Source organism: Penaeus chinensis, chromosome 1 (genome assembly GCF_019202785.1).
Source record: "Penaeus chinensis breed Huanghai No. 1 chromosome 1, ASM1920278v2, whole genome shotgun sequence".
In the NCBI taxonomy this organism is placed as follows: Eukaryota; Metazoa; Arthropoda; class Malacostraca; order Decapoda; family Penaeidae; genus Penaeus; species Penaeus chinensis.
In genome coordinates, this window is record NC_061819.1 from 20,190,875 (window position 1) to 20,203,374 (window position 12,500).

The window sequence follows — 12,500 nt, forward strand, 5'->3', positions numbered from 1 at the left end:
CTGAAGACATGTAGCTTGGTCCTTCTGGTACCGGGATTACCAAATACTTTTGTCGAGAGATTACATGAGCCCTACTGCCAAGTCAATCCGTCTACTGACTTCCTGGTCTGACAGCTCAGAGTCATTAACTGCACTACCAAGGTATATAAAGCTCTCTGTGGCCTCGATGTTGTCAAGAACGTACCGACTGAACAGGATCTCCTAGCAGGCTCCCGAAGTCCTGGATATTGGTCTTGGTCCAGGTGACCTCTAGCCCCAGGGGCTTCACTTCATTGCTAAATCCATCAAGACTGGGGTTTCCAGAGATTCAGATAGAAATGCAACATCAGCAAATTCAAGGTCTGTAACCTTGATGTTGCCTAGAGTTGCTCCATAGTGACTTTGGACAGTAGCTCTACCCTGTATCCAGTCCATGCAAGTGTTGAAAAGTGTTGATGCAAGAACACAGCCTTGCCTCACCCCTGAACTTACCGGGAAGCTCGACAGGCTCCCACCGCACTTTACAGCACTTTCAGTAACAGTATACAGGCTTGCTACTAATCCAATAATCCTTGTTGGAAATCCTCTTAGTTTCAAAGCGCCATGATATGGTCTATTGTGGACTTACCAGGAGTGAATCCAGATTACTCCGACCTCTGGTGCCTCAGCAAGTGGTCTCTGATTTATCTCAGAAGAATGTGAGCGAAAACCTTGCCCGGTTGCTGCAATTCCACCGACCCCTTTCCCCTTTCAGAGAGGGATGACCACACCCCTCAGCAGGTCAGGAGGAATGGTACTAGTCTGCCAGATGGCAGACAGGACTGCATGCAACCCCCTTGCCATAGGTTCTCCACCAGCCTTTAACAGTTTAGCTGGGATGCCGCACATATCCGCGGCACCCGGAGAGTAGCCACAACTAATCTCTGATCAGTTCCACAAAATTCGGCGCTCCCATACAGTCTTCAGTTCTGGATGATCCTCCAGCGAGTGCTAACGAGGATGTAGCCGATTTCCTTGGCCACCCGTATTGCTGTACCAAGTCCAACGATGATATCAAGAACAAGAAATCCTCAATTTCCGGGACCTAACTAAGTCCCGGAAAAGATAAACTGCAGCATCAGATACCGTAAAGTAAAGGGCACAGTGGACGGGAAGGCCTGCAGTATGATGGTGTGTTGCAAGAGGTACGGTTCCATCAGACATTCTGGCATCAGCTAAGATGATGTGTGGTGTGACAGGTCAATGTGTGCAACGAAGGGGCCCAAGAAGGCACAACTGATGGCCAAGAGGTGCAGCTGCCAGTGTATGTGGCAGACCTGGAAGGGGATTACCTCCTAAGTGTCGACTACTTTCTGTAAACCCAGGCGTGCATAGACTTTGGAAAAGGGACCATGACGACTGTGGGTGTGGAAGTGCCCCTGGGTGTCGGCGAACCAGGATTGAGGATGAAGCGCCAGAACACATGAGAGACCTTCTGCAGCGGAGCGTGGAGAGCCTGACATCTGTTCAAGTTAGCCAATTATGATGGATGTCTGCAAGGGAGGTACACACTTGGGATGTACAGGGATAGTCTTTGTATCCACACTGGAGATAGTGCAACCAATAGGCACACACCCAGGAGAATACCACCAGCTAGGCGGCAAGAGATGTAGCAAGCAGTGCCCAAGGTTCTGGCACAGGGGGTGAATCCTTAGTCCTCACACTAAAGTGCTAGTGAAGAAGAAAGATGGGACAACCAGATTATGTAGGGACTGCCGGACATCGAACAGCATCACAGTGAAGGATTCATACCCTCTGCCCCAGGTGGATGACCCTGGACACTCTGGCAGGTGCTATGTGGTTTTCAACACTGGACCTGAAGTCTGGTTAACATCACGTAGAAATGGCAGAGGAAGACAAGGAGAAGACTGTGGACTGTGGCAGTTCTGAGTGATGCCCTTCGGACTACTGCCACCTGCCAAAGGTTGATGGAGCATGTGTTGACTAAGATGCAGGGGACAGTGTTTATCTACCTGGATGGCATCATTGTGCTGGGGAGAAGCCACGAGGAGGAGCTGAAGAAGCTGGAAGCTGTGCTGCAGCATATGAAGCAAGGTAACCTGAAGCTCAATCCTAAGAAGTGCATTCACTTTAGGAAAGAGGTGCCATTCCTGGGGCATGTAGTGTTCAATGAGGGAGTCAGAACTGAGCCAGAAAAGGTGAGGGCAGTGCGTGAGTGGCCGGTGCTTAGGGATCTAGCTGAGTTGAGGAGCTTTGTCGGCTTCTGCAGTTATTACCGCCGGCTCATAAAGGACTTTGCCAGGATAGCCACACCTCGCAGCTGAAATGCTGAAATTTCTGGATCCTAGGTGCCCATACCTCCTGGATGCGACGCCTGCACTGAGGGAGTGGTTGCAGTGCTGTCACAGGTGAAAGATGGCCAGGAGCGAGTTGTGGCATATTACAGTAAGTTTATACCGAACGAAGGGAACTACTGTGTCACATGGAAGGAATTGCTGGTCATTGTGAAGAGTTTCTTGCATTTTCATCCCTACCTGTAGGTGTACAGTTTGATGTACGCACGGACCATGCAGCACTAAGGTGGCTGAAAACCCTGAAGAACCCAGAGGGGCAGCTGGCATGATGGCTTGGAAGGTTGGAGGAATACAACTACCAAGAGTTCATAGAAGTGTGGACTCTCTCAGTTGACAGCCCTGTGAGCCAGACTGCAAGCACTGCAGCAACAACTGTTGAGGTCAAGAGGATACAGGTGTGTGAGGAGGACCTGGATGTTTTGCATTTGTAAGATTCTCAGCAGAAGGATCAAGACATTTGCCCTGTGGTGAGGTGGCTAAAGGAAAGCCAGGAGCAGCCAGGCTGGCCTAAGGTGGCTCCCGAGTTTAGTGACAAAGGTTTAATGGTAAGACTGGATAGGTTTAGGCTGGAGGATGGCATCTTTGAGCGCAAATGGGTTAGGCTGGATGTACAGGTGTAGTTCTGTCATGCCATCACACTAAAGGAGTGGAGGCTTCAGCTACTGAAAGATGTTCACAATGGCCCAGTAGGTGGACACTAATGGTGGTACTGGGTCAACAAGCGGCATGATGTTAAAGAGTAGTGCCGTACATGTGAATGTTTGCAATCCCAGGAGAGGTCAAGCCAGACGAGGGAAGGCGCTGTTGCAGAGGCAACAGGTTGGAGCTCCCATGGATGTGTAGCAGAGGACATCGTGGGACCCCTTCCAGTGACCAAGGCAAGTAATTGATTTATTTGTGTGGCAGTTTACTGTTTCACAAAAAGACCTGAAGCATATGCATTGCTCAGCCATGATACCTTTATTGTGGCCGAGGTGCTGGTGAGGAATTTCGTTAGCAGGTTTGGTGTTCCGGGTGAGCTGCACTCTGACCAGGGAAGGGAGTTTAAGGCCGAGGTGTTCCAGGAGTGCTGCTAGCTAATGGGACTGCGGAAGACCAAGACTACATCACTGAGGCCTTAATCAGATGGCCTGGCTGAGAGGCTTAACTAGACCTTCTTTAATGAGCTGGCCAGGTTCACCCAGAGGCAGGATGAGTGGAACCTACATCTCCCCACTCTACTGATGAACTTTTTTTTTAAGTTTTAGTTTTTCATTTATGAATGTTTCGTTTCCCTTGTGTAGATCTAGGACGACCTCTTTTTAAAAAGCAGGGGGCAGTGCTATGCCAGTGTGATTTAAGAAAATGGAAACATAAAATTCTTATATGTACGGAATTGGACGCAAGACGCGTCCACAGCCTTGTCCTCGCTCATTGGACCACAGGGCTCCCCTCGTTCCCTGCGCGCTTACGCAGTGCTAGTGTAATCAAACCGCAGAATCCGGAACTGACATCAGCATTCCCCGATCCTCCAGCAGACCACGAAACAAGCAGCAACACAAGGTCTTAACCAACTGGGAAGCCTCTCTGGCTCTCCCGATGATCTCCACTTTACCTTCAGCACCCAGCCATACCAGTGGGAACTCCCACACAATCACTCCCTAAAGAGATAAAGACACCAGTCTAAGTGGTAGATGCATACCTCATCATCTACCACAATATATATATATATATATATATAATTGTTTTGTATTACCATATTTACCTCATGGTGATATTTAATTAGACTTTCCTACTTACCCACATATAGTACAAACATCCACACTTACCAACCTACATGTATGCAAAAAAGGAAAGAAAAAAAATACACATATATTATATATATTTACACACACACACACACACACACACACACACACACACACACACACACACATATATATATATATATATATATATATATATATATATATATATATATTATTCACACACACACACACACACACACACACACACACACACACACACACACACACACACACACATATATATATATATATATATATATATATATATATTATTCACACACACACACACACACACACACACACACACACACACACACACACACACACATATATATATATATCTACCTTGCATAAAATACATATATCAATCTGTCACTGATTCATTGATTATAGAGTATCAGCAAATGTGCCCTATTCTGTATTCCACACAACTAATTTAATACGGCTGATAGTGTTAATAAAGGTCCAGATCTCAAAGTAAAACAGCAAAACAAATTATGTGAAATTCCTTGCTGTCTTAACCATGGCATAGTGTATGTACCATATCTAACGGAAAACTACAGTAACACATAGTAGAAAGTACCTATCATATTGGTTTGTTTCTCAGTCATGATGAACACTTTTCTAGCCCTACACGCTATCCTTTCTCTTATTGTCTATAAATGGGAAATAGTGTTTTTCCACAACAATAATTATGATACCATGAAATACGTGTCACAGAATGTTTCATTTCGGCCCTCTTTGATGAAACATTAACCCTTAATGGTTAATGGTTACAAAGCAAAATAAATGTGCTAAACAGCAAAGGTCATGTAGCACTATAGATAGGTTTAGTAAAGGGTAGTGAAGGGTGGCTGAGTTAGTAGTTAGTTGCTATACGTCAACAATCTAAAGTAATATTGAAAAGGTTAAAGATGGGTAAAGGAGTTGATGAGTGAATGGATTAGGGTAGGATTAGGCATGGGGGATTAGATCAAGTGATGGATATGTATGCGTCTGAGGAAGGAGAACAGGTTGTCAAAGCAGAAAGTGTGGGATGTTGTAAAAATGTCTGATAGGTTCGGAGGTCGGTGAAGGGAGGATAGGTGGGGGAAAGCACAGATACAGGCTGCATCAAAATGTGGACAGGACAACAGAATGTGTGAAACTGACAGAGGGACATTACATAGGGAACATAGGGGCGGATCTGAACGTGACATCAGACATTGTATTAGACGGGTGTGGCGAATACGTCTCCCTACGTCTGTCCCGATGAAATGGAGCTGACCAGGAGGAAATTGATAGTTTTACAGAGTGTAATTTATTAGTGTGAAGACTTGACCAAAAATATTACCAGCTGGTATAAAGGAAAGTCTTAAAGAGGAGGTAATAATCCGTGGCTGGAATACGTGAGAAACGTGGTTATGATGTGGACATATCGGCGGAGCGTGCTACATTATCTACCTGTCCATTGCCCGGGATTCCAACATGGGTGGGCACCCAGTAAAATCTGATAGATTTATGGCTTGTGGACAGGTAGAACAACCAGTTCTGAATCTTACTGACAAGGGGATTAATTGAGTGCATAGACTTTGAGAGATAATGAGCTACGGGAGTCAGTAAAATAGTGAAAGAGGAAGAGGAGAGTGAGTATATTTGTTTTAAAGCAAAAAGAATGCATACAGTTATGTAGTAAGGACACTGGATTCAGGAGGGAGGGGGTATTTGAAAGTGCGAGTTGGGGAGGTTACTGCAAAACCAGCACGGGAAATGAATTTGGAGCCATCAGTGTAAACATGAACACTGGAGGAATGAATGGAGACATGATCAAGGAAACGGATAAGAAGGATAGAAGGGGGATATCTGATTTTGGTGGGTCAGGGAAAACAGAGGAACAAATACGGGGGTAAGGTATAAACCATGGAGGAACGGAATGGACAGAAACGGAAGAGGTTGGAGATGGGGAAAGGGGGAATGGGAGAGAATGGTATCCATACGAATGGAAAAGGGAATAGGTAAACGTGGAGAAGAAGAAAGGGTAGAAAGTAGGGAACGTGAGATAGTTTGGTGAGGGAAAGTTGGTGGAATCAAGAATAGCATTGGAGAAAGAAAAGGATACGGCATCGAGAGAAAGATGGCATGCCTGACTCAGTGTACAGGCTCTCAACCGGAGAGGAGCGGAAGGCGCCTAGGGCTAAGCGAAGACCGCAGTGGTGGATTGTATCAAGATGAGCAAGAAGGGAGGTGGAACCAGAGGAGTAGATAAAGCATCCATAATCAAGATTGGAGGATCAAGGTAATATGAATATGGAGGAGAGTTTTCCGATCTGTACCCCAGAATATATGGAAAATAGTCTGTAAGATTCGGAGGCGGCGGCGAGCTTTTTCTTTAATGCACAAGATATGGTCTCGCCAGGACAATTGGGAGTCAAAAATAACTCAATTGAATTTGCCAGAAGAACGGTACTGGAGTGGAGCTCTATATAAGAAGAGTGGAGGCTGAATACCTACATGTGTGCGAGAGAAAAGGATGGAGAAAGATTTGGAGGTAGAAAAGCGATAGCCATGGTTAGTGGCCCAGAAGGATACTGATGATATTGCGAGATTCAAGATGCCACATTAAGCGGAAGTTAACCATTCAATCTAGGAGTTTGCACAAGCAGCTAGTTAGAGCGAAAGAGGGGTAATCTTGAGGTACGGTACCCGATTTGTTGGGTTTCAAGAAGGGGAGGATAAGAGCTCACCAATGAGAAGGAAAAATTCCTGTCGCGTGATGTTGCGGCATGACTATAAGGCAGCGTTGAGTCTTGAGGAAGAAAAGGGAGCATTATAGGACTCAGCAGAGGACAGGCTGAAGATGATGGGGATGCGTTTTCTGATGGTCTGGAGAAAGGTGAATGCCACTACTGACCTGGCTGAAATAGTCGCCCAAATCATTAGCGACTTGAAAAGGATCAGAGATGAGTATCTCGAATATGAAGGACAGGGGCTGGATGGGGGGGATGTTTGTCTGATACTTTATGGTTCCGGGGCCAAACGACTGAAATAGATGTAGATGTAATTGAAGGAACATAATTTCGCCAGCTAGTTATTTTACTGTTCTGGACTGTACGACTAAGACAGGCGGATGTTCTTTTAAATGAGATAAGGGCTGATAGCCGATTAGGGGCACCTCTGTTCCAGGCTCCGCGTTTTAAGCGAAGCGCTTTGGTGCACTCAGAATTCCACCATGGAGCACATTTGGAAGTATAAGGTTCGATAAATGGCTTTATAAGGACTGTAACTGTGAAACACTGTAGATTGCCTGAGCATGTCAAAGTGTGTGGGGCGATTTGAGTTAAGAATAATGAGGTCAGTTGTGGAAAGGAAGCGTTCTAGGGATCGGCCACGGAAGGTAGTGATAGAATCATCCCAAAAGAGTGTGGCGGCAGTCAAAATCACCAAACAGCGGCGAAGAAAGGTGCGAATAACTGCAAGGGACAGTGGTTTGAATGGGAGGTATAACGTTTTTTTTCTGATGGATAAGTATTGACGAGACAAAAGTGTTGTGGGGAAGAAACAAAATGGTAATTAGGAATTGGTATAGAAGGATGTGTAAGTTTCTTGAAGATACAAAATAGAAGGTTATATGAAGAAAGGATATGGCGAAGGTCAGGTCTGTGAGAACAGAAACCGCGAATATTCCAATATAGGAGGGCTACTGCTTAGTTGATCTACGAGTGATAACGGTTACAGTGCGTGTTGGAGAATTTGAAGTGGAAGGAGCTAGGGGGTGAAATAAGAAATGAAAGGGGGGAGGTGGTGTAGTATCAGGAGGTGGAGATTCTGGGGAAGTGCATAGTTGTGACATAAGGGATTCACGTGTGTATGCAGGAGACAGTGGAAGGGATAGTGGGGATGGCGGGATGGTTAATGTAGGTGGAGCTGGAGGGGATGGGGTGTGTTGGGAGGGAGTAGGAGAAAGGGGTGTAGGGGGAATATGAGTAGGAGGAGAATGGGTATCGGCAGTCACTTGAGTGTGGATGGAGTGGGAGTTGTGGAATTGGATGAGGGGTTTAGGTGTCAATTTGGGACTCGAATATCTTCAAGAGTTTCTATATTAGTTGGGGAGTTTTAAGAGACAAAGGTTTTCTTGTGAGGTGGGGGGGGGGGGGGGGGGGAGAGAACACTGGTGTCTGAGAAGTAGAGGCAGAGGCGAGTGTGTGGTGGGACAAGAAGGAATGGAATGCTTAGTCTGTCTGCTGCGGGTAGTGCGGGGAGGAAAAGGGGACGGTGTTGGGGCTGCAGTAGAGATAGGAGTGTCTGGATTTAGGGTGGCAAAATAACCTGACTGGGGGAGGTAGGAGGTTGAAATGGGGAAGTAAGATGGAGGGGGGATAGGTATAGGAGAGGGTGTAGGAACATCTTGGGAGGGAGGGGGAGGGGCAGAGCGAACATTACTAGAGTATGGAGTTAGAGAAAACCTTGTGATGTGATTCCTGTCTGGATTCACGCACAGTGAGACTAAGTCTGAATCTGAGAGTTGCCACCTCAGACTCAAACTTGTAGGAAGGACAGCCGCTATAAAATACGTTATGGGGGCCACCACAGTTGGCACATGTGCTTGATTGTGCAGAGCAGTTTGATCGGTTATGACTAGGTTGGGCACAAAGAGGGCATCGAGCTAGACAACTAAACAGGGGAATACCATGGCCATGGCTCCCACAGGCCGTTCAAGACTGGCATAATCCAGGTTGGGGACATTGAGGGCATCAAGCTGTGGAGCGGCAGTTTGGCAGGATGGCCTAGACACCAACAATTCTGACATTGATAGAGTGGAGGCTGATATGGTCTATAATCATAAGGAGGTCATGTGTATGGAAGGTAATCTTGGTAATATTCACAATCTGACCAATCCTTGTTGTAGACAGGGCAGTTTGTCTAGGAAAAGGCGAGAGTTCCAGTACAAGTATTGGGGGAGGGATGGAGCTGGGCAGGAATGGGTTTGACAGTGAAGCAGTCATTGTTGATAATGCTTTAGTTTGGGATTCAGATGTAACTGTGACAAGGCAGGAACGATTGAGGCAGAGAAAACTTTGCATACATATTTGTTGAGGCATTGCCAGAGTAACGGACTGTGGAGGGATCACAAAAAACTGATCCCGTTTGGCAGAATACTTAAGATTTGTAGAGATGGGAATAACATAATGGGGCCTTGTGGAAGAGTGGTGTTGAGAGAAGTAGTACTGCAGAGAGAGGGATAATAAGGCTGAAGAGTAGTAATAAGGGAGGAAAGGGTTGTAGATGAAGATGTTGGGAGAGGAGGAATGCTTCCTGGGAGTTGAGTAATGATCTGGGTGAATGATTTAGAGTGACTGTTGTTGTTGAGGAGGGGGTAGAAGTAGTGTTCACTTCTTTGGTCAAAGCTTGGGTCAGAGAATCGGGGGTATTAAACTCAGTGGGGTTAGTTAATAAATTGCCATTAAGTGGGGTACTAAATCTTTGTTACTGGTCATGGTAAACCTGGAGCATGTTGGGGAGAGAAATGGTCCACCCCTCTGGGTCCCTTTGAGGGGAAAGAGCTAGACAACTAAATGGGAATGCCTCCCCTAGGCTATTCATGATTGCCACAAAGTCAGCCTTTCATCCTTTCAACATGGCTCTCACACCTTTTAAAGTGGGTAGAACAAGTTGAAGAAGAGAAGGAAAAGGAGAGGGGAAGAAGAGAAAGCTGTGCAAACCTAGTTGATTTGAGGGCTGAGGCCAAAGGTAGGGGTGAACCCCGGCATTGGGCCTCTGTCTGTCTCCGTCTCCTAAGCCCCCCCCCCCCCCCCCAGCAATAATGGGCAAGGGATTGAGAGGCAATTAACTTTTAATTTGAACTAATCACTTTATAACTCATTCATCTACTTTTAACAGTCCAGCCCTATATCCTACAACAGTGTTTTTAAAAGTTTTCACATTTCAATCTTTATTTTCTGTCCAGATATACATTTTAAAGAAAGGCACTGAAAATTACATGGTAAAATGCCTAAACTGTACACAACAACAACTATACCTTGAATAAGGAAAAAGAAAAGTCTTCATATTTAGAATACTCGACTTTATAAAACAAATGCACTCTTATTACAAATTACCTTTACAAATATGTTTATCCATGGTAACATGTCTTCACAAAGATAAATTTTGTACTTAGCTGAGATGAGGCTGTGAAGACCATGAACAGCCATATACAACTTGGCAACAAAGTGTAAACATGTACATGTGTTTAGCGTGTCCATTTCAAATGTGCACAAAAGTATGCCTTTTGAAACCAGGAAGTTACATATATCATATGTGCTGAATGAGTGTTATGAATAAAAGGACTATGGAAATCTGTAAAAATACTTACAATTGTCACCTAGCAATACAACTTTTGGTACCACTTTGTTGGTGACACTTCTTTTTCACATTTACAGCTAAAAGTAAAAAGGTTGACTTGGCCCTGAAGTTCAGGATATGAGATTGAGGTTGGGTACCTACTCAAATTTAAAATAACCTTGCTATCTTTGTACAAGCAGTCAATTAACGAGCCACTCAAACTGTTTGGTTTGCAGTAGTGGAGCACACGCAGAGCAATATCTACAAATATAATCCTTTACAAGGCCAGCAAGACTGCTCGAGGAAGAATCTAGGAATAAAAACTCGAGCTATGAAGGGAAGGAGGGACAGCTTTCAGTATATTGTCCATAAATAGGTGTCTAAAATATTCATGGAACACAGAGCATCTGTCATCCCACTGAATTGTACTTCCAACAACAGACGCATATAGCAGTTCTCTTACATATTTATTCTATTTATCACGGGACACTGTTATTAATTTGTGCGACTCATTTCTCAAAGTATATCTACAGTAGGAATGTCACATAAAGGTGATATCCACTATCTGACTAATCAAAGAAATTGAAGTAACACTCAAAGGGATTACAGGTATATGACAATAGCTGATTAAATATGAGTCTACTGTGTTACATATCATTACACTTTATGTTATATCAATGTTATTGATATGGTCATCATCAGTAAAAATAATGTGCCTCTTAATAATGCAAAGTGTACCTGGTATGTATAGTCTACAGAAATATAATGTACAATAGGGTACATACAAATTCTCTATGTACAATATCATGTTACACTAAGCTATTGCATAACATATATGTGCAAAGATGACAGAAATCACTTTTTCTGCAGCTTAGCACTCAACAATTCTCAATAATAAATTCCTCAAAAAACATCTCATACATCTTTGTTAAAAAATAAAAAAATAAAAAATAAAATACAATGCACATTTTCACTGATGACACTGAAGAAGATAATCCTGTATATTTTGATATTCTTATTAAACAGAATAACAACTATAAATTTTATCTGCCTCATGCGGGACTCTCTCAAAATTCAGTAACTACATTTTATGAAGCAAAATTGTGAGGGAGGGGAAAATTCAAACAATTTTCCAAACTGAAAAACAGGATGACAAGATTATGCTCCTCATCATAAGGCAATATAATTTTTTTTAGTAGTCATTAATTTCTGTTTATACTAAATTATAAAAAAATAAAATCTGTAGAAGGTGCAACAGTTCTCCAATGTAATCTGATGCTAACAAGACCTAAATGGACCATTTCTGCAGCCACAAGACGACACTTTTCAATGCATAAATTGCATAATGATATGATAATCCAGTTTGACTTTGCTGATTATCTCACACACATGCACGAATGTACACACACCCTTAAAAAAAATAATTATATAAAAAATAAAATAAAAAAAATGAAAAATAATAATAATGATATACTACACAAAATCATATTAATGACAACAATTCAGTACTCTGTTGTTAACTCACAACCATCCTTCACTACTGGGGTAACTGTATACACACTCCAGTGTTGCATCGGCAAAGTCAAATTTTAGAAATTGTAAGGACAATTATTGCAATTTCCACAGTCCACTTTTAAAACTACCTCTGACTCAGTCTTTGCTTCAGACTTCGAAGCTTCTGACAGAAGAAGGTCTCTAGTGTTGCTGCACAAGAACAGAAGGAAGAATTAGGAGGATTATAGAGTCGGCAGTTGTCAAACACCAACATGACGTCCCCAATGAACTGGGCGAGTTGCTGGTATGACTGGGCTTCCACACGACTTTCTACTGTCTTGAGGTCCATTGGCTCCTTAACAACTTTATAATAATCAGGTACCTCTGAGGGATCCACTGGCTCAAGGAATGGCCACGCATTTTTGTGTTGCTGCAAAATTAGAAATTAACAATTAAAAAAATAAATAAAATAAAAATAATAATAATAAATAAGTCAATAAATATGAGTAATAGTAATAAACACCAACAGCAAAATTAAAAATGAAATTACCATTAGTAATCAATAAAA

The 12,500-nt window shown here is 43.4% G+C and overlaps 1 protein-coding gene across 3 annotated transcripts in view; it reads right to left on the minus strand.

The window, feature by feature from the left end:
• Positions 1 to 10,166: 10,166 nt before the first annotated feature.
• LOC125045595 (nucleosome-remodeling factor subunit NURF301-like) overlaps positions 10,167 to 12,500 on the minus strand; it is a 35,830-nt gene continuing 33,496 nt past the window's right edge. For all 3 annotated transcript variants that reach the window (XM_047644092.1, XM_047644854.1, XM_047643346.1), the window contains one exon: positions 10,167 to 12,362. In XM_047644092.1, coding sequence (XP_047500048.1) covers positions 12,078 to 12,362 — 285 coding nt within the window. In that variant the 3' untranslated portion in view covers positions 10,167 to 12,077. The remainder of the gene's footprint in view (positions 12,363 to 12,500) is intronic.